This window comes from Salvelinus namaycush, chromosome 15 (genome assembly GCF_016432855.1).
Source record: "Salvelinus namaycush isolate Seneca chromosome 15, SaNama_1.0, whole genome shotgun sequence".
Taxonomy (NCBI): domain Eukaryota; kingdom Metazoa; phylum Chordata; class Actinopteri; order Salmoniformes; family Salmonidae; genus Salvelinus; species Salvelinus namaycush.
In genome coordinates this window covers 10984325-11009121 of record NC_052321.1, presented here as the reverse complement: position 1 = coordinate 11009121, position 24797 = coordinate 10984325, and the positions used below count along the sequence as shown (strand labels likewise).

Below are 24797 nucleotides of genomic sequence, written 5' to 3'. Positions count from 1 at the left end.
CACATTTTGATTTAAAAAAAAAAAAGGTTACGTTCAAACAGCTCTCCTGTGAAGTAGTGACCCGCGACATACGCCTAGTTTCCATAAACGGGTCACATATGTCTGGAGATCGCTGTAACATAGCACTACATTCAATATTATGGGATAAGGTAATACATTAGCAAGAATATGTTACGATATTTGTGAGGAAAAAAGGGTCTACCCAGTAGGCAACAAACATTCTGCAGGCAGGCAGCGTGGTGACAGACCATGCTTTCCATTTGTCTCCTGCAACAACCTCTGCATACAGGTAGGGTAGGTATTATCCTGCTTGCTCTCAACTCCAGAGAAGTGACAATGTGACATGACATTGCCTGCTAACATGAATGACTTTCATCTCAAAATGCATGTGTAAAACAGTTTATTTCTGTGTCATGTGTTTTGAAAATGCTTCACTGTTTATGGCTGTAATGACAGGCTACATTTACGCAGCAATTTTGCGCGCACGCATGTGCGGGGATCGCGGGTCAAAACGTTAGAGAACCACTGAACTACATACAGTGCCTTGTAAAAGTATTCATCCCCCTTAACGAAATAGTAAAAATGCTGCATTATACAACCTGTCATTTTAATGGATTTTTATTTGGATTTCATGCAATGGACACACAAAATAGTCCAAATTGGTGAAGTGAAAAAAATAACTTGTATCAAAAACAATGTAAACGGAAAAATGGTACGTGCATATGTATTCACTCCCTTTGCTATGAAGCCCCTAAATAAGATCTGGTGCAACCAATTACCTTCAGAAGTCACATAATTAGTATATAAAGTCCACCTGTGTGCAATTTAAGTGTCACATGATCTTAGTATACACACACACCCCTACCTGTTCTGAAAGGCCCCAGAGTCTGCAACACCACTAAGCAAGCGGCACCATGAAGACCAAGGAGCTCTCCAAACAGGTCAGAGACTAAGATGGAGAAGTAGAAATTTAAATAATTTTATTATTAAAGTTGCATTTGGAATGTGTTATATTTAAAATTGGGACATTACCAACATATTTGGTGGACAAAATAATGAAAAGGTCTGTCTCGTAGCCTCAAATACAAAGATTTGTAGTTAAAAAAAAAAAAATGCAATGACTTGTTCAACACTTGACTTGCTCTTAGAATGCACCACAACTTGTTCTTGACTCGACCCGTTCTACTTGGACTTTGCGACTTGCATAATAGTGACTTGGTCCCATCTCTAGTAAGCAGGGTACCATGTAGAGTATCCACCAGGAGAGTACAAGGTAATTCAGATAGTAAGCAGTGTACTAAGTAGATAATGTATTGTATTTTCCATAGAAAGGATTCTGTATTGACAATGTTCTACATACCCATGGCCTTGTGACATAATGGTAGTCAGTGGAAACACGTCTTACTTTCCTCTTTTCCCCCCTATCTCCCTATGAGGCTAGACAGACAGCCTGGGATAACACCTCACGCAACACGTTGGTTCACACCTGCCCAACACCCTATTTCAGAATCCAAGTAAGAAAAAAGATAGATGAACAAGCACATTACACTTCTCCTCTTCCCATTCACTCAGACTAGTTCTGCCGCCCTCTCTGGTGTCGACCACAGAAGCTGACTTACACAAGGCCTGGGTCGTGTTCATTAGGCACCAAATGGAAGAAAACTGACAATCAGGGAGGAACTACCTGAACCTTTCAAAACACTTTGCTGCCATGTATCCTAATAGGGCCAGCAGAATCTGTATAACCGACGGTCATGGATGAAAACAAAAACTGTCATACTTTAAAAAAATAAAACCAAACATCTGACTAGACGGGACAGCCATGCCTTCTTGTGGTTGAGTCCGTTTCTGTTGTAAGATGGACTCTTAACTAGGGATGCACAATATAATAAATCAATTCTAATTAAAAAAAGGAGAAATGGTGGAGGCAGGTGGAAAGCATGGCCAGCTGTAGAAAAATGCTAATTGGAATTCTCAATTATTGTGGATTTATCGGTGGTAACAGTGTTTCCTAGCACTAGTGTAGTGGGCAGCTCTTATACGCCATGAACTATATAGGTGTCCCAGAACTTTTTGGAGTTTGTGCTACAGGATGCAAATTTCTGTTTGAAAAAGCTAGCCTTAGCTTTCCTAACTGCCTGTGTATATTGGTTCCTAAATTCCCTGAAAAGTTGCATATCGTGGGGGGCTATTCGATGCTAATGCAGTACACCACAGGATGTTTTTGTGCTGGTCAAGGGCAGTCAGGTCTGGAGTGAACCAAGGGCTATATCTGTTCCTGGTTCTACATTTTTTGAATGATGCATGCTTATTTCAGATGAGGAAAGCACTTTTAAAAAGAGCAACCAGGCATCTTCTACTGACGGAATGAGGTCAATATCCTTCCAGGATACCCGGGCCAGGTCAATTAGAAAGGCCTGCTCACTGAAGTGTTTTAGTGAGCGTTTGACAGTGATGAGGGGGTGGTCTGACCGCAGACCCATTACGGACGCTGGCAATGAGGCAGTGATCGCTGAGATCCTGGTTGAAGACAGCAGAGGTGTATTTAGAGGTTAGGTTGGTCAGGATGACATCTGAGGGTGCCCATGTTTACGGATTTGGGGTTGTACCTGGTAGGTTCATTGATAATTTGTGTGAGATTGAGGGGATCTACCCTAGATTGTAGGACGGCCAGGGTGCTAAGCATGTCCCAGTTTAGGTCACCTAACAGTATGAGCTCTGAAGATGGGGGGCAATCAATTCACATATGGTGTCCAGGGCACAGCTGGGGGCTGAAGGTGGTCTATAACAAGCGGCAACAGTGAGAGACTTCTTTCTGGAAAGGTGGATTTTTAGATGTAGAAAGTTGAATTGTTTGGGCACAGACCTAGATAGTATGACAGAACTCTGCAGGCTAACTCCACCCCCTTTGGCAGCTCTATCTTGTTGGAAAATGTTAGTTAGGGATGGAAATTTCAGGATTGTTGGTGGCCTTCCTAAGCCAGGATTCAGACAAGGCTAGGACATCCAGGTTGGCAGAGTGTGCTAAAGCAGTGAATAAAACAAACTTAGGGAGGAGGATTCTAATGTTAACATGCATGAAAACAAGGCTTTTAAGGTTGCATGTCCCTGATTGAGTCTGTAATACCAACATGTTTCAAGCAGACCACCATAGTCCCTGTGCCCAAGAACACAAAGGCAACCTGCCTAAATGACTACAGACCCGTAGCACTCACGTCCGTAGCCATGAAGTGCTTTGAAAGGTTGGTAATGGCTCACGTCAACACCATTATCCCAGAAACCCTAGACCCAATACAATTTTCATACTGCCCAAAAAGATGATGCAATCTCTATTGCACTCCACACTGCCCTTTCCCACCTGGACAAAAGGAACACTTATGTGAGAATGCTATTCATTGACTACAGCTTAGCGTTCAACACCATAATACCCTCAAAGCTCATCACTAAGTTAAGGATCCTGGGACTAAACACCTCCCTCTGCAACTGGATCCTGGACACCCTGACGGGCCACCCCAGGTGGTGAGGGTAGGTAAAAACACATCTGCCACCCTGATCCTCAACACTGGAGCTCCCCAGGGGTGCGTGCTCAGTCCCCAACTGTACTCCCTGTTCACCCACGACTGCACGGCCAGGCACGACTCCAACACCATCATTAAGTTTGCAGACGACACAACAGTGGTAGGCCTGATCACCGACAACGACGAGACAGCCTATAGGGAGGAGGTCAGAGACCTGGCTGGGTGGTGCCAGAATAACAACCTATCCCTCAACGTAATCAAGACAAAGGAGATGATTGTGGACTACAGGAAAAGGAGGACCGAGCACGCCCCCATTCTCATCGACAGGGCTGTAGTGGAGGAGGTTGAGAGCTTCAAGTTCCTTGGTGTCCACATCAACAACAAACTATCATGGTCCAAACACACCAAGACAGTCGTGAAGAGGACACGACAAAGCCTATTCCCCCTCAGGAAACTAAAAGGATTTGGCATGGGTCCTGAGATCCTCAAAGAGTTCTACAGCTGCAACATCGAGAGCATCCTGACTGGTTGCATCACTGCCTGGTATGGCAATTGCTCGGCCTCTGACCGCAAGGCACTACAGAGGGTAGTGCGTACGGCCCAGTACATCACTGGTGCTAAGCTGCCTGTCATCCAGGACCGCTACACCAGGCGGTGTCAGAGGAAGGCCCTAAAATTTGTCAAATACCCCAGCCACCCCAGTCATAGACTGTTCTCTCTACTACCGGAGTGCCAAGTCTAGGACAAAAAGGCTTCTCAACAGTTGTTACCCCCAAGCCATAAGACTCCTGAACAGGTAATCAAATGGCTACCCGGACTATTTGTATTGTGTGCCCCTATTTGTATTGTGTGCATAGTCACTTTAACCATATGTACATACTACCTCAATCAGCCTGACTAACCGGTGTCTGTATGTAGCCTCGCTACTGTTTATAGCCTCGCTGCTGTTTATAGCCTGTCTTTTTACTGTTGTTTTTATTTCTTTACTTACCTATTGTTCACCTAATACCTTTTTTGCACTATTGGTTAGAGCCTGTAAGTAAGCGTTTCACTGTAAGGTCTACACCTGTTGTATTCGGCGCACGTAACAAACTTTGATTTACAGAAGTCAACAAATGAGAGCGCCTGGGGAATGTGAGTGGAGCTAGGCGCTGCACAGCCTGGATTAACCTCTACATCACCAGAAGAACAGAAGAGGCGTAGGATAAGGGTACAGCTAAAGGCTTTAAGAACTTGTCGTCTAGTGCGTTCGGAACAGAGAGTAAAAGGAGCACGTTTCTGGGTGCAGAAGAATAGATTCAAGGCATAATGTCCAGACAAGGGTATGGTAGGATGGGAAAACAGTGGAGGTAAACCTAGGCATTGAGTGACGATGAGAGGTTTTGTCTCTAGAGACAACATTTAAACCAGGTGAGGTCACCGCATGTGTCGGAGGTGGAACAAAAGGGCTAGGTAAGGCATATTGAGCAGGGCTGGAGGCTCTACAGTGAAACAAGACAATCACTAACCAAAACTGCAGTGGACAAGGCATATTGACATTAGGGAGAGGCATGCATAGCCAAGTGATCATAAAGACCAGTGAGTAGATAAGCGAGCTGGAGACACAGCGATTCAGACAGCAAGCGGGCTGGGGCTAGCAGAAGGGCCTTAGGGGGACGTCACGACGGAAGAGTCTGTTGTAGCCCCCTCGGACGGTTACGTCGGCAGACCAGTCGTGATGGATCGGCAGGGCTCCGTGTAGGCGGTAAAAGGGTCAAGGACAATTGGCAAAATAGGTATTGTAGCCCAAGAAATTGGCTGATGGATCTATTCAGCTAACAGTCCGATATGCTCTAGACAGCTAGCGGGCCACGGCTAGCGGATGGGCCTTCAGGGGACGTCGCGACAGAGGAGCCTGTTGAAACCCCCTCAGCCAGATTACGTCGGTAGACCAGTCATGATGGATCGGCGGGGCTCCGTGTCGGCAGTAAAAGGGGTACAGGCCAATTGGCAAAATAGGTTTTGTAGCCCAAGGAGTGGCTGATGGACCTCTTCAGCTAGCCGGGATAGGGCCTAGCACGAGGCTAGTTCCAGGCTAACTGTTGCTTGCTTCGGGACAGAGACGTTAGCCAGGAGTAGCCACTCGGATAGTAGCTAGCTAGCTGCGATGACCCAGGTGAAAAGGTTCAGAGCTTGCGGTAGGAATCCAGAGATGTGGAGATTTGGTGGAGAAAAAGCAGTCTGGTATGCTCTGTGTTGAATCGCGCAGGGAAGACTGGCAGTTGACAGGCTAAGGTTAGCTGATGACCGCTAGCAGTGGCTAACTGACTACTAGCTAGTTAGCTGGCTATCTTCTGTTGGGGGTTCCGGTTCTAAAGTATAGAAAATAGCAGATCCATATCACATTGGGTAAGGTGGGTTGCAGGAGAGTATGTTGAAATTGAGGTTAAAAATATAAAAAATATACGAAATATATACAAAGAAAAAAGATCTATACACGGGAGAGTCAGTAGAGACAAAGACATCTGAACTGCTACGCCATCTTGGAAAAAAACAGCCCAACAAAGGGGGGGAGGGGGACCAACTCCATATTAATGCCTATGATTTTGGAATGAGATGTTTGACGAGCAGGTGTCCACATACGTTTGGTCATGTAGTGTACTTAGGAAAACTCACGTCCTGTTTTGTTTGATGCACTGAAAAGTGAGGCCCTAGACTAGATAGAACCCACTTAAGGTAAGGAACACTCAAACGAGTAAGGTATGCGACTTAACATGTCAAAAAGGAGAAACAAAACACCATGGGGACTGGCTTAATAGGAAGCGAGTATGGGCTCTAAGGCCAGTTAATGACTAATGCATGCACTTAAAGCATTTTCACCCTTTTCTTCAGTGAAATTACATAAGTGTACAGTATGCTGCTCACTACTAGTTCGCTGAACCCCTTAATGGGTCTTTATCATTACCCAGCCTACAGAGCTGCAGGCCTATGACCTTTTGCCTCAAATCACAAGAATCAAAGCCTATATGGCTATCATGTTCTAAAGGTCTGGGTTTATAGTTCTACTGAGCATACGTGTAAAGCGTGTATCCATTTTAAGAGAGGTACTATTACTTTACACTATACTGCTGCAGTGGAGTTTGTCAGGCCAGCCCGAGGCTTATTGACAGAGATTAATGTATATACCTTTGCAGTACACAATTTGATCAAGGATTAAACATACTGTCGATGTGCTATAGAGTTAGGCCTGGAGGGTGTTCATGGCACTGCACACTATGTTCTCTGTTCAAAACACAAACGTAGAGATGCTAGTCTTTTGTGGATCATGGTGCATTGACTGCATTCATTGCATGAGTCTTGCTTGACTTCACAAAGGCTAACCTGTCTGACGAGCAAGCTACAGCCGAGGGAGCCACGCACTCCAAAATGCCGAGCGAGCACTGTGAGCGAGCACTGTGAGCGAGGAGCGAGCTCTGTCGAAAAAAAGTAATTACAGTACAATACCATTAGGGATGCCTCCAAATACTGTTATGATTGTTGGGCTGGATGCTGGCCATTAGGCAATGCGCCCCTCGGAGCAATAAACATTTCAGGAACCATTCAAACACTCAATCATTTGTTTCCCGACTCACGCCACGTTCCCCACCACTTGGGCCCGGCAGTCTGGTGAATGCGAATGACACTGAAAACGATTAGGTAACCTAACCTCCTACAACTTGAACGAACCATTTTAACCCCACCACAAAGTCATATAACGGCAAATTATTATATAACATCTAGCCAGGACAGACAATACATTTTCAATGCAGCAAAACGCAGACTTTGAGTGACACACGCATCCCTAAGAAGCCAGCCTAACTGGATTTAAAAGGTAATGAGTAGGCATTCATTAGCGGGGTAAGTGCTTCTGTTTAAACTGAATGGGTGTTACATTTCTGGCATGGCCATGCAGTCACAATCAGCCTGAGCTACTTACATGAGTAACTTGTCATGTTTAACAAGTTCAATGGCGCTAAACAGATTCATCGCATTCTAAAGCCTTGTTCACACTGCAGGCCTTTATGGTCAAATCAGTTTTGAAATACTGACTGTCCAAACAGCAAGTTAGAAGTGACCAAGTCGTTCAGACAGCAGTCATTTTGCTGACCTGGCTCCGCTAGTTGTCATAGTAACGATAGGTGTGCGTACAGTGGTGTAGGCTGATTGGTGGTGGTGGTGCTCATGCTTCCTATCACTCAGAAGTTATATAGCAAGCTAAGGAGACAACAATGCCTGCCATGGACGTTTACCAGTTGCTTTGAACGTTCAAAATCACAATTCCTTTCTAGCTAGCGGTTTGGCTTTCTAGCACATTCACTCATTTGTAAAAAATAATATTATAATAATTTAAAAGCTAGTTAGCTACACATGTTCTTGTCAAAACTGCCAGAGTAACTAGAAACAGGATATGCCAAATAACAGTCTAAAACCACTTGAGGGCAAATAAATCAGAGTCACATGGCCAGGAATCTCATTTGTATCCGATTTCAAACCATCTACGAAGGTGAAATGTTGTTTGAAATATCTGATTCTATGTGCTTTTTGGCTGTTTAGACTGTAGGACAAAAGAACAGATTCGAGTCAGCTCATATATATATATACACATACACACACACTGCTCAAAAAAATAAAGGGAACACTTAAACAGCACTGCCAGAGCCCTGCAAAATGACCTCCAGCAGGCCACAAATGTGCATGTGTCTGCTCAAACGGTCAGAAACAGACTCCATGAGGGTGGTATGAGGGCCCGACGTCCACAGGTGAGGGTTGTGCTTACAGCCCAACACCGTGCAGGACGTTTGGCATTTGCCAGAGAACACCAAGATTGGCAAATTCGCCACTGGCGCCCTGTGCTCTTCACAGATGAAAGCAGGTTCACACTGAGCACATGAGCACGTGACAGACGTGACATAGTCTGGAGACGCCGTGGAGAATGTTCTGCTGCCTGCAACATCCTCCAGCATGACCGGTTTGGCGGTGGGTCAGTCATGGTGTGGGGTGGCATTTCTTTGTGGGGCCGCACAGCCCTCCATGTGCTCGCCAGAGGTAGCCTGACTGCCATTAGGTACCGAGATGAGATCCTCAGACCCCTTGTGAGACCATATGCTGACATGCACATTTGTGGCCTGCTGGAGGTCATTTTGCAGGGCTCTGGCAGTGCTCCTCCTTGCACAAAGGCGGAGGTAGCGGTCCTGCTGCTGGGTTGTTGCCCTCCTACGGCCTCCTCCACGTCTCCTGATGTACTGGCCTGTCTCCTGGTAGCGCCTCCATGCTCTGGACACTACGCTGACAGACACAGCAAACCTTCTTGCCACAGCTCGCATTGATGTGCCATCCTGGATGAGCTGCACTACCTGAGCCACTTGTGTGGGTTGTAGACTCCGTCTCATGCTACCACTAGAGTGAAAGCACCACCAGCATTCAAAAGTGACCAAAACATCAGCCAGGAAGCATAGGAACTGAGAAGTGGTCTGTGGTCACCACCTGCAGAACCACTCCTTTATTGGGGGTGTCTTGCTAATTGCCTATAATTTCCACCTTTTGTCTATTCCATTTGCACAACAGCATGTGAAATGTATTGTCAATCAGTGTTGCTTCTTAAGTGGACAGTTTGATTTCACAGAAGTGTGATTGACTTGGAGTTACATTGTGTTGTTTAAGTGTTCCCTTTATTTTTTTGAGCAGTGTATATATTTGAGTCACTTCAAACTGCCAAAGTGAGCCAGGCTTAACGGTGTCAAGGCGTGAGCAGTGTTTTTAAGTTACTCCCACCTCCATACTTGTGCGATTACATTGTGATCGAATGTGGCAACCTTAAAAACGACTTAGGGTAGGGCCGTGCATAGCATAAGCTTACCCACAATTTCAACATGCTGGAATTGCCCAGTCATGTATAACATTAACATGGCATATCTTTATAGAACTAGCCTACCAGAGGAGATGACAAAGTTGGCCCTAATGTTTATTTAGTGACAATGATCAATACATTATGATTGAGTAGCCTAAATGTACAGCAGCCAAGAATCCCTTCATTCAATAAAATACCATTAGGAGGTTCCTTTCTCAAAACCAAGCAACTTTTCATTCAATAGCAGTATTAAACACCACAGCAGTTCATGTTACATGCCAAGCCACACCCAACAACCATAAAATGCTTAGAGGCACATTGCGAAATGCCCAAGTATTTATTACTGAAAAGGGGGCTTGTGGTGTTTGACACCACCACAATACACACTCCTACACCCAGGTACATGCAATGCCTGTTTAAATTAAAAGGAATACTCAAGGCTGCAGTCAGTCAGTATTATTCACTGGGGCTTTCTGATGGTACAGGTGGATGTTTGAGCAGGACTCACAGTTCTGAGGGATTGGGGAGTGTAATGTTGATTGTGTTCCCAAGAGGCTGGCAGGTACACTGTATTCTCAGCCTGCCTCTCATTACCAGCATATCACATCCATTGAAAAACATTCTTCCCCTCATGCAAATCCAGGTCCATTTTCCCCTGAGTGGCTTGTCACTTAGTGAACTCATTTCAATGCAACCGATAGCTGCTTCAAATGGAAACGCCATGGCAAGGTACCGTATGACATTTAAGAGCTCAGAGAGAGAGCAGTCAACCAGTCCAAACAGGTTGGAATTAATATTGATATGTACTCATGTATTATATGGTGTCATCTTTTTTGTTTTGTTGCAATATGTTTTCCTACCTGGAATCTTTGATATTCATATGTATAGTATCACTACATAGTGCTTACATTTCCCGTATTCTGGTTGATGACACTCACTAGAACAGTAGCCTAGGGGAATAATCGACTCTCAATAATGTTTTAGGGTGTCACCTTGCTGTGCATCATATATCCAACATGAACAGCCTATCTGACACCAGCACTGCATCAGTCCCATGGTTGCTGAAGAGCCACTGTTCTTGAATAATGATCATGTGGTTGCAGTGTCAGCAACACAAAAAGCAGCAGTTCATGAAATCAACACTGTTGTACTCCTGACTTGATGAACATATAGTCTTGGCAAAACAATTTGGAGAGCTCGGAGTATCAACGAGACATGAAAACGACAAAATGCAAAACAGCTTGCTACTGACAACAGGTAATTCCAGAACTACAGCCAATCATGTTGGCACCCTCCTATAATGCCTCATGTAATTTTCAGTAGGCCTAATATTGTAACAAAAAGCCTACAGTAGGCTGCAACACTATCTTCCTGCACCAAAAAGTGTCACAGCAGCCTACCTGTACAATGTAAACGGTGAGGTTTAGTTCATCTGAAATTGTGACATCTTGCACGCCCTGACTGGAGGGCAGCTGACAATATCAGCCTGTATTTCGCAAAGCAAATCCGTTCTAATTGTCCTTCTCAGCTTATAACAAGATGCAACAGTGTAGCCTCGGCTGTTTGGGAAACGCAGTTACTGTTAAGGTTCTCAGACATTACTGTCATGTGAACAACTCGGTGGTGCACATATTGGAAATAAACCAAATTACCTGGCCTTTTGTGACAGCGCCGTGTTCTTGGTTATAAAATTACCCCAGGAGCGATGAAAGCAGAACTTCAGAAGGTTATCTACTGGATAAAATGTAGGTGGCTGATTGCTGCTACTCGAGAGGCATTGTGACAGACAGAGAGTATCGTTATAGGTGTATATTCATTACGCCTATTATGTTGCAAAACGTTTCTTAAAAGGAAGCAAACTGAACGAAATGGGGAGGGACCTACCTGAATTTGTCAACTAGAAACTCTCGTTTCAGTCCGTTTTGCAACTGTTGAGACTAATGATTACACCCCTGGTTAGAGTATTGTTTTTGGTGGTGACTTCTAAACGTATCCGTCCAAAACGAAGAGGCTAAAACATTCGACCATGTATCATGGAAATAAACGAAGAGGATATTCAATTCAATATAAATAAGACTACGTGGATAACGAAAGCAGGCGAATCAAAACCACAGCTGACAAGCAGTATCGAATGACAGTTACAGTAGCTGCATGAGGAAATCATGAAAATAATGTCTGAGGACTCCCTTGCAACTGAGCAACGTCCCTTTCACCCGCCTCGAAACCGGTGGTTCACAAGACACAAACCGAGCTTATATCTGCATAACATTGTAAATATCCCAAGGTGATGTGCCTACCTTGAAAATGCCTAGCAACTACACGGGAAAAATCAGCTGCTCCGCGCGACGCACTGGAAGGACGACATTTGTCAGCGAACGTTTTTGTTATGCGCCGCCTTCTTCTTATTCTTCTTTAAGGCTTATTGGGAGTTTACACCCATAATGTGTATTACCGCCTCCTACTGTACGGGGTACTATGAGTGAACATTCGCTATCAAATGTGCACTTATCAATGGCCTGGTCAGAAATGAACTATTTATATATGCAAGTTCAGCAAGGACAAAGCTAAATTACATTTCATATTAATGCCATTACAGACAGAAAGCTTTAACCAAGGCAATAGGCCTATTACATGTCTATACCAATGTTTCCAGGCATTAACTGTGTTCAATTCCTTTGTAGTTAAGGAGATGCATACTGATTGATTGTGGTAGGGAGCCACACATGCAAAGCAATTTATTTGTTGTGTCCCTCCCCCAATTTGCACCTGGCTGGGGTAGTGTGGGAAAATACTGCGATATAATGTATCGAAATAATGTATTGTAATAACATTGTGCAGGCTCCCGCAAGACATTGTGTAGTTTCACATACTACAAAGGGTAAAGAGTGTGAGAAAAGCGGGAGACAGGCAGGTGCTATGTTGAAACGACAGGCCCAGGGAGGAGGAAGACAGAGTGAAGGCACACAGCAAACCGTTTTGTTTAAATTTTACTTGTTTTCACCTACACACACACACTTTTCCACACTTTCATTACCCTCGGGTTCAGTGGACCAGAACATATGTAATACAAATGTGTAGGAGGGTTGTCACGCCCTGACCTTAGTTCCTTTTTTATGTCTCTATTTTGGTTTGTCTGGGCGTGAGTTGGGGTGGGCATTCTATGTTTTGTGTTCTATGTTTTCTATTTCTGTATGTTTGGCCGGGTATGGTTCTCAATCAGAGGCAGCTGTCTATTGTTGTCTCTGATTGAGAACCATACTTAGGTAGCCTTTTCCCACCTGTGTTTTGTGGGTAGTTGTTTTCTGTCTTTGTGTCTGTACCATACAGGACTGTTTCGTTTCATTCTCTTTGTTATTTTGTTTAGTGTTCTGTTTTAATAAATTAACATGAACACTTACGAGGCTGCGCTTTGGTCCGATGATTCCTCATCTTCAGACGACAAACGTTACAAGGGTGCACAGTGTGCACTCAATGAAAATGTGTTATTTTACATGTTCTTCACAGAAAATGAGCCAATGAGTCTCAGGTTGAAAAAATAATTCATTGTATCACTTTTCTTTTAGTAAACATTGAAAATGGGTCCCACAGACACGAACACCACACAAGGGTTAAAGGTAGTAAATGAGGCTGAATGAACTGTTTCGCTGCCAGACAAGGCTCTGCTGTTAGCTTCAGTTACAAAATAACACCATGGTTGTAATAACACGTTAAACAGGTAATTTGTAAATGTGTAGAATGTGTTTGTTTTGGGTCCAAATTGGTAAGCTAACATATGTGAATTAGACAGTCACAGAGGATTTTCTTCTGAATAACTGGTCAGAGCATAGCACTTTCCATTCAGCTTCAGGCAACTTTGATGTAAGGCTTGATCACACCTGTAGTGACTACTTCTATCCGTCACACCCATTGTTGCTTATCCATTGTTCACTAGATACATCAATGTAATTATACCCAACACAATGTTGAAAAACAGAATGCTTTCAAAAGATTGTTCCCGAGTTTGCCTGCCAAAAATGTATTTTCCTATGAATTAAGTCACACAAAAATGTGTATTTTCACAAGAATTAAGCCACAGAAAAACGCACGAAATCTGAATTAAATACTTTTCGAACATATTTGCGTGTGAGATTGTGTTGTCCAGACACATGCCAGAGTCGGCATGGGTTCGAATCTGGCCCACTGCCCATTGTCTCCGCCTCCCGCTATCTTCCCCGTCTTTCCAACACTGTTCTATCTCTTCAATGAAAGCAAAAAAATTACAAAAGGAGTGTGACTGTCAATTTAATAAAGAAGAATAATAGGCTTGTTTAATATAATGATCATATGATTCAGTATGATGACGATATAGCCCTAATAATATGCCATTTAGCAGTGGGAGGAAGATTTGAACTTTAACACATGGTTGCGGCAAAGTGCCAGATTCTTGAATGATAATGACCAAATCATTATCGCACGATTAAAGAGACAGGGTTGGCACGAGTTGCAGGAGTGGGGATGGTGAAATCAGCTGTTCAACAAGCTGTTCAATTAGCTGTCAATCAACTGATGGCCCAAATGATCTCATTAGCTCAGCCAGGGAAACTGTTATCGGTTTTCACATCTTTCATTATGTGAGAATGGATAGGCTAATGGATAGCCTAAAGAATGTATTGGAATATAATCAAATAACAAGGGGTCTATTGCAACCATCGACGTCACTAGATTATCACCAGCTATCAATATGTTCTAAATTCGCCCACACAGCTGATCTCAACTGCAACCATTATTGGTCACCTCATTACCACTCCCTAAACGATGTTGGTGCTACCTTAGTAGCATGTTCGCCCTCTGGTTGGTATTATCATCAGAACAACGTAGTCCCTTTTTGAACTAAGGGCAATTTATCTATTTGACAAGCATTCCATACAATAAAAGTATTTCCTGGCTTACCACAGCAAATCTACTGTGGCAATTTACCCGACACTTTGTATGAATGGAAACTAATGTTGGTGTAGCCTACTGTTATTATTTTATTTGTTTTCCTATTTATATTATCCATTAAATACAACTGTCTATACAAATAAAAACACACACACAAGTACAAACAAAAAGTGGAATTGATTACAATGTGTGGATCACCACTCTAGCCGCATGTCAGCTTTGCTCCATACATATTTCCCTCCTCTCTTTAGGAACATCTTCTCGTCAAAGCCACTGAACTGAATGGCCTCCTCCACGCCAACATCAAGGATGGACTTGGATGGATCCTTCCTCCCCTCTCTGCAATCCAGGAAACGCATCTAAAAAGAAAAGCACATCAAAACATATAATTCATAAGCATTTAGAAAATGTATAATCATTTATAAAGAATGTATAAGCATTTATAAAGGCTTATTAATGAAAGTTATTATGAAGTGTTACCAACGGGTCAGAAAAGAGAATCTTAACACGGTGGTTCATTATCAAAGTAATTCACTACTATGAAACCTCATGTCTAATACTAACAGAAATATCTGCAAATCCACATCTCCTTTCACCCATCTCAAAGCCTGTAAATCCCCTGATTAAAGATTGAAGCCATAGACTACTCTGGGACTTAATATGGGAAGGTGCATGTCTTTACATCTCAATCGATGAGAGCATTTAGATGGCTGTTCAATAGTTCTGATGGATGAAGACTGATGGATGAGGATTGATGGATGAGGACTGATGGATAAGGACTGTCTACTTTAAAGGGCTTGCTAAGACTTGGAATGTAGAGTGTGTATCACGTAAAATAACAGATTGATGAAAAGGACTTACATATTCATCCAGGATGAGGTAGGAATCTCTCATCTGACAAGAGAAGACAAAGAAACATGTTAATGTCACAACTATTCTGTATTATGTACAATATTGTCACAGACTATCGTTTTTTTTTGTGGACAATATTGCGTCTGATAGGTCTGATATACAGTGCATTCGGAAAGTATTCAGACCCATTGACTTTTTCCACATTTTGTTACGTTACAGCCTTATTCTAAAATGGATTAAATCAATCCTCATCAATCTACACACAATACACCGTAATGATGATGCAAAAACAGGTTTTTAGATTATTTTGCAAATGTATAAAATAAAATGAAAAATCACATTTATATAAGTTTTCAGACCCTTTACTCAGGACTTTGTTGAAGCAGCTTTGGCAGTGATTATTGCCTTGAGTCTTCTTGTGTCTTACGCTACAAGCTTGGCACACCTGTATTTGGGGAGTTTCTCCCATTCTTCTCTGCAGATCCTCTCAAGCTCTGTCAGGTTGGATGGGGAGGGTCACAGCTATTTTCAGGTCTCTCCAGAGATGTTTGCTTGGGTTTAAGTCATGGCTATGGCTGGGCCACTCAAGGACATTCAGAGACTTGTACCGAAGCCACTCCTGCATTGTCTTGGCTGTGCGCTCAGGGTCGTTGTCCTGTTGGAAGGTGAACCTTTGCTCTAGTCTGAGGTCCTGAGCGCTCTGGAGCAGGTTTTCATCAAGGATCTCTCTGTACTTTACTCCGTTCATCTTTCCCTCAATCCTGACTAGTCCCCCAGTCCTTGACGCTAAAAACATCCCCACAGCATGATGCTGCCACCACCATGCTTCATCGTTGGGATGGTGCCAGGTTTCCTCCAGACGTGACACTTGGCATTCCGGACAAAGAGTTCAATCTTGGTTTAATCAGACCAGAGAATCTTGTTTCTCATGGTCTGAGAGTCTTTAGGTGCCTTTTGGCAAATTCCAAGTAGGCTGTCATGTGCCTTTTACTGAGGTGTGGTTTCCATCCGGCCACTCTACCATAAAGGCCTGATTGGTGAAGTGCTGCAGAGATGGTTGTCCTTCTGGAAGGTTTTCCCATCTCTACAGAGGAAGTCTGGAGCTCTGTCAGAGTGACCATTGGGTTCTTGGTCACCTCTCTGACCAAGGCCCTTCTACCCGACTGCTCAGTTTGGCCGGGCGGCCAACTCTAGGAAGAGTCTTGGTGGTTCCAAACCTCTTCCATTCAAGAATGATGGAGGCCACTGTATTCTTAGGGACCTTCAATGCTGCAGACATTTTTTTTTTGGTACCCTTCCCCAGATCTGTGCCTCGACACAATCCAGTCTCTGAGCTCTAGGACAGTTCCTTTGACCTCATAACTTGGTTTTTGCTCTGACATGCACTGTCAACCGTGGGACATTATATAGACAGATGTGTGACTTTCCAAATCATGTTCAATCAATTAAATTTACCACAGATGGACTCCAATCAAGTTGAAGAAACATCTCAAGGATGATCAATGGAAACAGGATGCACCTGAACTCAATTTTGAGTCTCATAGCAAAAGGTCGGAATACTTATGTAAATAAGGTATTTATTTTCTAAAAACCTGTTTTCGTTTTGTCATTATGGGTTATTGTGTGTAGGTGAGGGGGGGAAATTATTGAATCCATTTTAGAATGAGGCTGTAACCTAACAAAATGTGGAAAAAGGGAAGGGGTCTGAATACTTTCCGAATGCTCTGTACGTGATTAATTGAGTTAGTAGATTACATTAGGCCTACTCTACACATTAATAGCATTCTGAAACTACAAGGAATAGTAGTTGTTGAATCATCCAGTCCCATACCTTCTGATTGGATTCAGGTACCAGGCAGCTGATGGTGCTGTGTCTATCCAGAAAGTCCTGAAACTGCTGATCGCTGATGACAAACCTCTTTGCCTCCCTCAGACTGTTCTCCCCAGCATTCTCCCCATCGATCAGTAGACACTGGAACACCTAGACACACACACACACACACACACACACACACACACACAAAGTCAAGGCCATACAACTAATTTCTTACATCTCTGATAGGAGAAGAAACCACTATTCACAGATACAGCATTACTGGTGAGTAATGTAAATGCATTGGAACACCCTTACCTTCCAGCGTACAGGGTTGAGTTCAGAAATGTTTTCTCTCATGTCTTCATCCACATTGAAGGTGTTGATCACAGAGTTGATTTTGAACGCCACTTTGTAGTCCCGGCACCACTCCCGGACTTTGAAGAGGTTGTCAAGGTGGCTCTTCCTGCCCTGGGCTCTGCCTATAGTCTGGTTGGTGTCCTCATCAAAGCTGTCACAGGAAATGGCCAGAATGTCCAGGTATTGGCCTGTGAGGACAAGGAGAGTTCTGATTTTAAAACTGACATAATCTCAAAGAATTGTATTTTGAAACACCCATGTATTCAAAATGTATTAACATCCAGACATACAAATTATGACATAGCCTAGAACATGTGATAGTCAACATTTATTGAGATAAAAATCAACAAGTAGTTTTTAATAACACTGTGATGATCAAATCATGCATTTGAAAATGTGTCCTACATTTTATAACTCAACTGGGAAACATTTCAAAGAGTGAAAGGTTTCTCTGAGTGTGTGACCTCATATCAAAATTAACCCGGTGCTGACATCTAGTGTGAATAAAATGAACTTATTTACCAGACTTTGCATGAGAATAATGAAGATTCAAGCAAAGACAGTAAAGTATGAAGATTGGCTAAAACTGCTTCTCCAATAGAAATCCCCGATTGCACTTGTAGGTGACGTCATGGCAATGTCGGCTAGCAAGGCTCTTAGTAGATACACGTCATCGTGTCTAACGATCGTCACGCGCCAAACTGCGCATGTGCGTTTCGACGATCCTTCGATATAAAGTTGTTTTTGAAGAAAATTAAAACGTGTCAGTTTGACACTTTCACGAGGCTGGAGTAATAACATGTTCAACTACTTAAGTACACATTGGCTCGAATCTAGGTTGTGCCTTTAGAATTGTTCATTTATCTAATTGACTAAACCCCGACCTGGTCTGTTTAGTCTGTTTCGCAAGCGTTCGCGGAAGTCTTGCGATGTTGCGCCTCTGGGTTTAGAAACTCTGTGACTCAAGACTGTGTGTTTATGGTGGCTGTTCGATATAATAACGACCAGTAGCGTAATGTTGGTACTATTTATTTCAAATGAAAACCATCTTACCATATTTCTGGAACCACTTCTCTCTGATCAGGCTGCCATTGCTGACAATACTGACACTTGGGAGATGGAGGTCTTGTTTGCAGTACTGGACTAATTTACCCAAGAAATCACCTCTGTCCTGTAAGAAAGGCTCTCCACCAGAGAAGTTAATCTTTTCCAGTCCTGCAAAAAAATAATATGAAATTCAGAATTCTAAACATTGAATAAAAAAAGTATTAGACAGAAATAGTCTGTAATAATAATGTAATAACATGTCATGTGAATGTATATAGGGATTTTGCGATATCATAAATACATAGGCTAATTTTGACAAATTTACCTGATTGCTTCAGAAGCTGTAAACCTCTCTTTGCTTCCTCAATGGGCAGGACAAAAGACGTTTTTGCCGTGTGGAAACAAAAACCGCACTTATAATTGCACTGTCGAGTAAAATGATAATTGACACTGCTCGGAGTTGTCGCTGTTTGAGATATATTCTTTTGCAACACCTTCACTAGATTGACTTTTCCTGTAGATGTCAACCGCAACTGCGGACCGCGCACACCTATCCATGCCAGGACAGTTGTTAAGATATGCTGGATGTTACTTATGCAAAGCTGCAGGGACATCTTCACAAACACGACTTGAGTAGAGAACGACATTGCTAGTCTTAACCTATCTGTCATGTTGAAACTTCTGATGTAGGTTTAGCTTGAATCCCTTTTTACCGCAATAGCCTAAGTGACGCGTCTCATGACGTTTGGTCAAAACAGTTTCTATTTGCAAATAAGGAAAACGAAAGTTACAATGTTGAATATAAAATCATAACCTTATTCATATGCAGTCCTACATGCCTACATGAAAAAAGGCTGTCATATCCTAAAGTTCCATGCAAATGAGTTGATCCTCTGTATGTGACGGCATCGAACAGAACGTGACAGCTACAGGCGCACTTATGCCGCGTTCATGTCCTGTCGGAAACCCGGTAATGTCCGACCTTGTAACATAACAGAAGAGTCGGATCCAAGGTTTTCCATTTGGAAAGTATCCGAATCAAACAATAGGAAACTCAATACAAATCATTACTTTTAATGCCGCGTTCAAATGCTAGTCGGAACTAGTAAACTCTGAAATGTTCGACTTGCTAATTCGTTGAAGGTAGCATGTGTATAACTACAACTAGATAGCAAGTCGGACATTTACGAGTTTCCTAGTTCAGACTAGGTCAAGCACGCGGCATAATTCGTAGGTCCCAGTTTCCGACATGACATGAACGTACCATTATCTCCGTACGACATTGCATCAAGTTTCACATTGGCTAAAGTTTCGGTTTGCTTGTCCAGCACTTCAAGTTTCATTTCCCCCTCAGTTTCCAAAATCATTAGCCGTGCGCGTGAGTTGTGATTCAGCTGAAATGCACTTTGCTCGGCGTTTGATTAAAGATTGCAAGACGCATAATGTCCCGGTTTGGTTAGTGGTTGGTATTTTAATGCGTTAGCAGTTTAGTTCGATACGAAATCTGACCCAATCTATTTCGCACTACAAGCCAAGCATTGCAACTAGGTGCCACAAATGTTCAGAAATGTCCTCGCTTCTGATGAAAGATGCTACCCACTCCATGTCCACAGCGATAACACAATTCAAAGAGCAAAGGTTTATGGAGGACTGAAAATAATACTATCATAAGGGTTACCAAATGTAAGGTTTTGAAATGTCAGCATTTCAGCCTAATGTGAAAGATACTGTCATCAAATGATAATTTCCAAAATATTTTCTAAAACAATGTCTAATTTCTGACACAAAAAAGCAAAGGTTTGGAAAAAATGGTATGTGGATGAAGGTATTGCTTAGGCTAATAAACTATAAAGGCAAATAAATGGCTACAGTTTACACTTTTTTAGATATTTCATAAAATGCTGTTTTTAGAAAAGGGACGTTTTTTTTTTTTTTTTTTTTTTTTTTTAGAACTGGGGTAACTGCCACCCCCGTGGGATAACTGTCCCCCAGTGGTGCCAGTTACCTGAATATTATGATATTATGGCATAAGGTTTCACAAAAGTGTAACATCAGATATCAGTCACTAGTGGATACATTTCTAACCCTATTAAGTTATGTTATTTTTTTAACATATTTTATCTCAGACGATCGATCTGGTAGTAAGGTTGCTAGCTAGCACTCCTAGCAGCTTATGCTAACTGGCTAGCATTTACTGCTAGTGAAGTTGTCAGCTAGCAAGTTAGTACAAACTAGTGCTAATTGGGCTAGTCATTGTCTATATGGCAGGTAGAAACACATTCATAACCATAAGGGGGGGTTGCCCCCAATTATAGATCTAACTTCATTGGAATATATCAACAACTTTATTTTATTTTTATATCTCCAAAAGTTGTGATGACAAAGAGGACATTTTGTTGAGCAATAGCAGTGGCAGCCAAGGAAAGTGTTGGGGAAATCATTTGGTGACATCTTATGGTCTTAATGTGAATTACCAGGGGGGAGGGCAGTTACCCTATGGGGCTAGTTATCCCCCGGTACCCTACGCATCTAAGTCCTCAGTGACTGAAGGATTATTGGGCAAGCTGTTTCATAATGACCCAGTCTATTGCCATGTTCAAAGCAACTTCGAACCCAGACATCTCGGACTTCCGACTTTAGTGTGTTCAAGACAACTGGGAACTCAACAAGAAAAATACGAGCTGCGACTGGGAAAAACAGTTTTTAACGGTCATTTAACTCTGAATTCCAAGTCGGAAACTCTGACATCTTTCTAGAGCTCCAACATTCCGACCTGAAGATCACCAACTTCATAATTAGACCTCGGTTATTTTAGAGTTCCCAGTTGTCTTGAAAGCAGCATATGTATGCTTCTATTTGTGCTGGGAGAGGACAGGCTAACCTGCTGAAAAGCCGGAGTGTCATCCTTCAACTCAACATCATCAACTCTGATATGTTCCACAGTTTTGAGGATGCCTACAAAGTTCTACAACAGGTTTGAACAGTGAAACGTTCATGTTTCAAATCAGTTGGCATATGGTGCCATGTATTTGAGTAGTTGTCATTATATAGTAAACAATACATATATATAGTATAGGCATGTATACTGTGTGACAGAGGAATAACATGAACAGAGGAATAACATGAACAAAAGCCCAGCAATGTCACACTCCAGTGGTGGACAGAAGAATAACATGATATTCAAACTGGGCTTACTGAAACTGAATCTCTGTATCTCTATCTCCTTTGCTTCTCGTCTGCAGTGTGGTGACATCCTCCCAAAGTCCAAGGCAGTGCTGGATCTTTCCTTTTACGGTCATAGAGGGATTAGATGCTACAGATTAACATCATCACTACTTCACTATTGTCCGAGCAATTCTATTTACTGTAGGGTTATCAGTAGGGCCAGGAGTTTTCCCAGGTCAGCTCACATGCTGATCAGGGAACACTCCTCGTCCTATTAATCAGAATGTCATCACAGTAATCAGGACATACAATACTGAATGCTGTCACAGTAATAAGGACATACAATTCTGAATGTTGTCACAGTAATCAGGACATACAATACTGAATGCTGTCACAGTAATCAGGACATACAATACTGAATGCTGTCACAGTAATAAGGACATACAATTCTGAATGTTGTCACAGTAATCAGGACATACAATACTGAATGTTGTCACAGTAATCAGGACATACAATACTGAATGCTGTCACAGTAATAAGGACATACAATTCTGAATGTTGTCACAGTAATCAGGACATACAATACTGAATGCTGTCACAGTAATCAGGACATACAATACTGAATGCTGTCACAGTAATAAGGACATACAATTCTGAATGTTGTCACAGTAATCAGGACATACAATACTGAATGTTGTCACAGTAATAAGGACATACAATTCTGAATGTTGTCACAGTAATCAGGACATACAATACTGAATGCTGTCACAGTAATAAGGACATACAATTCTGAATGTTGTCACAGTAATCAGGACATACAATACTGAATGTTGTCACAGTAATAAGGACATACAATTCTGAATGTTGTCACAGTAATCAGGACATACAATACTGAATGCTGTCACAGTAATCAGGACATACAATACTGAATGTTGTCACAGTAATCAGGACATACAATTCTGAATGTTGTCACAGTAATCAGGACATACAATACTGAATGTTGTCACAGTAATCAGGACATACAATTCTGAGTGGTCTTTCAGTCAGTTCCAATGCTTCAGTTCTCTCTTCTCACTCCTCCTCTGGTAAAACCGCTGAAGGAGGCCCTGGAGTACCCTCCCCAGGCTCTGTCCCCATGGAGGGCCCGCTTCGATGCTGAGCCCCCCCTCTCCCTCCCCTCATCCGCAGGGCTTTCTACACCCTTTGGAATTACCTGACAGCTGGACAGGTAGGCCAGGAGGCCAAACAAGCACCTGTCATTGTAGACAGGTGAGGACAGCATCAAATAGTTTTGGTGTTGGATAAAGTTTGATGAGTTGGGATATGTTATTCTTTCTGAAAGATATGTTATTGTTTCTGTATGGTAGGGATCATGTGCATTGTTCACGTTGTTCAATGACATTAATGGATCATTTATTAAAAAAATTGAAGTGCTCCCCATATGTAGGAATTTGTCCTTACACTGGCTCATATTATGTCACTATTTTATTAAAATGTATTTAATCAGGGAATCACATTGAGACCAAGGCCTCTTGCAAGGGAGCCCTGCACACAATCATATTCACAATTCCAACGCAATAAAAACGTAAAATATGACACAAGCAATTTAAGAAAAGTAACTTACAAAACACATCATGAAAACAAACACATTCCTCAGTAAAAGTCATCAATCAGCTGTCTGAACTGTCCTAGTGGCACAGAGACATCCAACCTTCGAGAGCTCTGGAGATCATTCAACAAGTAAGGTGCAAAAACAAACTAGATACAGATCTACTTAACTCAGTGGAGCCTGAAGGGTTACCCTGAGTTGGCCATCCCTGTGATCAGGTCTGGAGTAATTTAACAATGAAGTAAGGTACGGCAGAAGTTTGCACAAGAGGCCTTTAGTAACAAAACGAGAGCAGCGCCTTGATCTACGAGCCTTAAGAGAGGGCCAGCCTACTTTCTGATATAGAATGTGGTGATGTGTACTAAACCTATCACCCGTATTTAAGCGTATTGCAAAGGCTTCAATACTGTGGCAGCTGCATTCGTGTATAGACCATATCACCATAGTCTAAAGCCGGAATGAATGTCGAGTGAATTATTTGTTTTCTGCTATTTAACTGGAATGAACTGAAACCTGAAGTTGGTAAACATAGCTGTCAATAACCACCAAACACCACAAGTAGTCACCAGGCATAGTCGCTGGTCTTTGAGGCTCACTATAACCCACTACTTCCCTATACTCTCCATTCTCCCAGGTACTGGCACTGTGGCACAACAGAGCAGCCTATGCCATAGCCATGGCGGTCATGGCAGTAACTACAAATGAGCACACTGAGTTCCGGACCTCTTTAATGTTGTATAATTTGAAAAAATAAATAATAATTCAAAATATATGTTTTGTACAAAAATAAAATCAATTGCTAGTAAATATTTCTCCCAGCGTTGATCAAAGCTCAGAATGCTTATATTCTCAATCTGACTGAGTTCTAATCGCGTCTACCTCTGCGAATGAGTGGAATCATAAACAGTGGTTTGTTCATTATGTTAACCTGTGTCCCCCGAATTAGCCTCCCGGATTTGCCTTTTTAGCAGCAAATGCACCTCTTGCCGTCTCGTGGTAGTGGCCAAGGGCCTGAGAAAGGAACTACCCCAGCTCACAGTCGGCTCAGTAGTCAACTTGAGATGCTGCTGAAAGTGTGTTTGCGAGATGCCAGACAAAAGGCAATTTTAAAACCATCTGGAGACTCCTGTCGTGTCTACAGACTTCTCCCAAACAAACAAAAAACGACTCTCGGAGAATGAGTGCACAACTGGTAAATAGTTGCTTATAGATACCCATCCCTTCCGGACCTCACTAAAACTCAAACCCAAGTTATGGCCCTGGACAAAAAAACAAGTCACAATAGAATTCTGCTCTGGCATTAAATGTTCTGTATTGTTTCTCTGACAACAATAAACATCGCTGATTGATGTGCTGCTGTGTTGCTTTCTATTACGTATTTTATGGTATGGTAGCTAGCTGTGTTTTATTTCTACTAAATGTCTTGGTAAATCACGGTATTTAACTAACTTTAAAGTGCTTTTTTAGGAGAGATTGGTCTCTGCCCAGACAGCAGGGAGACAAACTGCGAGCAGCAGCTCAAGATTATTTGATTGGCAGTGCTGGTCGTCTAGTGATGATTGTTTGTCCCGCTTCAGCAACCTCATTCCTTTACTGACATGTAAAATGCCCATTCATATCTCCAGAGAAGGTTTCGTGTCAGCATTT

General features: G+C 42.4%; 2 protein-coding genes across 4 annotated transcripts in view; both read right to left on the bottom strand.

The window, feature by feature from the left end:
• Positions 1 to 11789, bottom strand: part of LOC120060184 (probable E3 ubiquitin-protein ligase RNF144A-A) — a 63440-nt gene extending 51651 nt beyond the window's left edge. For all 3 annotated transcript variants that reach the window (XM_039009316.1, XM_039009319.1, XM_039009320.1), the window contains exon 1: positions 11682 to 11789. The gene's annotated coding sequence lies outside the window, so the exon portion shown is untranslated. The remainder of the gene's footprint in view (positions 1 to 11681) is intronic.
• Positions 11790 to 13652: 1863 nt separating this feature from the next.
• LOC120060183 (radical S-adenosyl methionine domain-containing protein 2-like) lies at positions 13653 to 19305 on the bottom strand. Its single transcript, XM_039009315.1, has 6 exons — positions 18702 to 19305; positions 18383 to 18544; positions 17288 to 17517; positions 16988 to 17137; positions 15166 to 15198; positions 13653 to 14663 (listed from the first exon to the last, which is right to left on the bottom strand). The coding sequence occupies exons 1-6, from the start codon at positions 19045 to 19047 to the stop codon at positions 14499 to 14501; spliced, it is 1086 nt and encodes a 361-aa protein (XP_038865243.1). The 5' UTR covers positions 19048 to 19305; the 3' UTR covers positions 13653 to 14498.
• Between the last annotated feature and the right edge of the window lie 5492 nt (positions 19306 to 24797).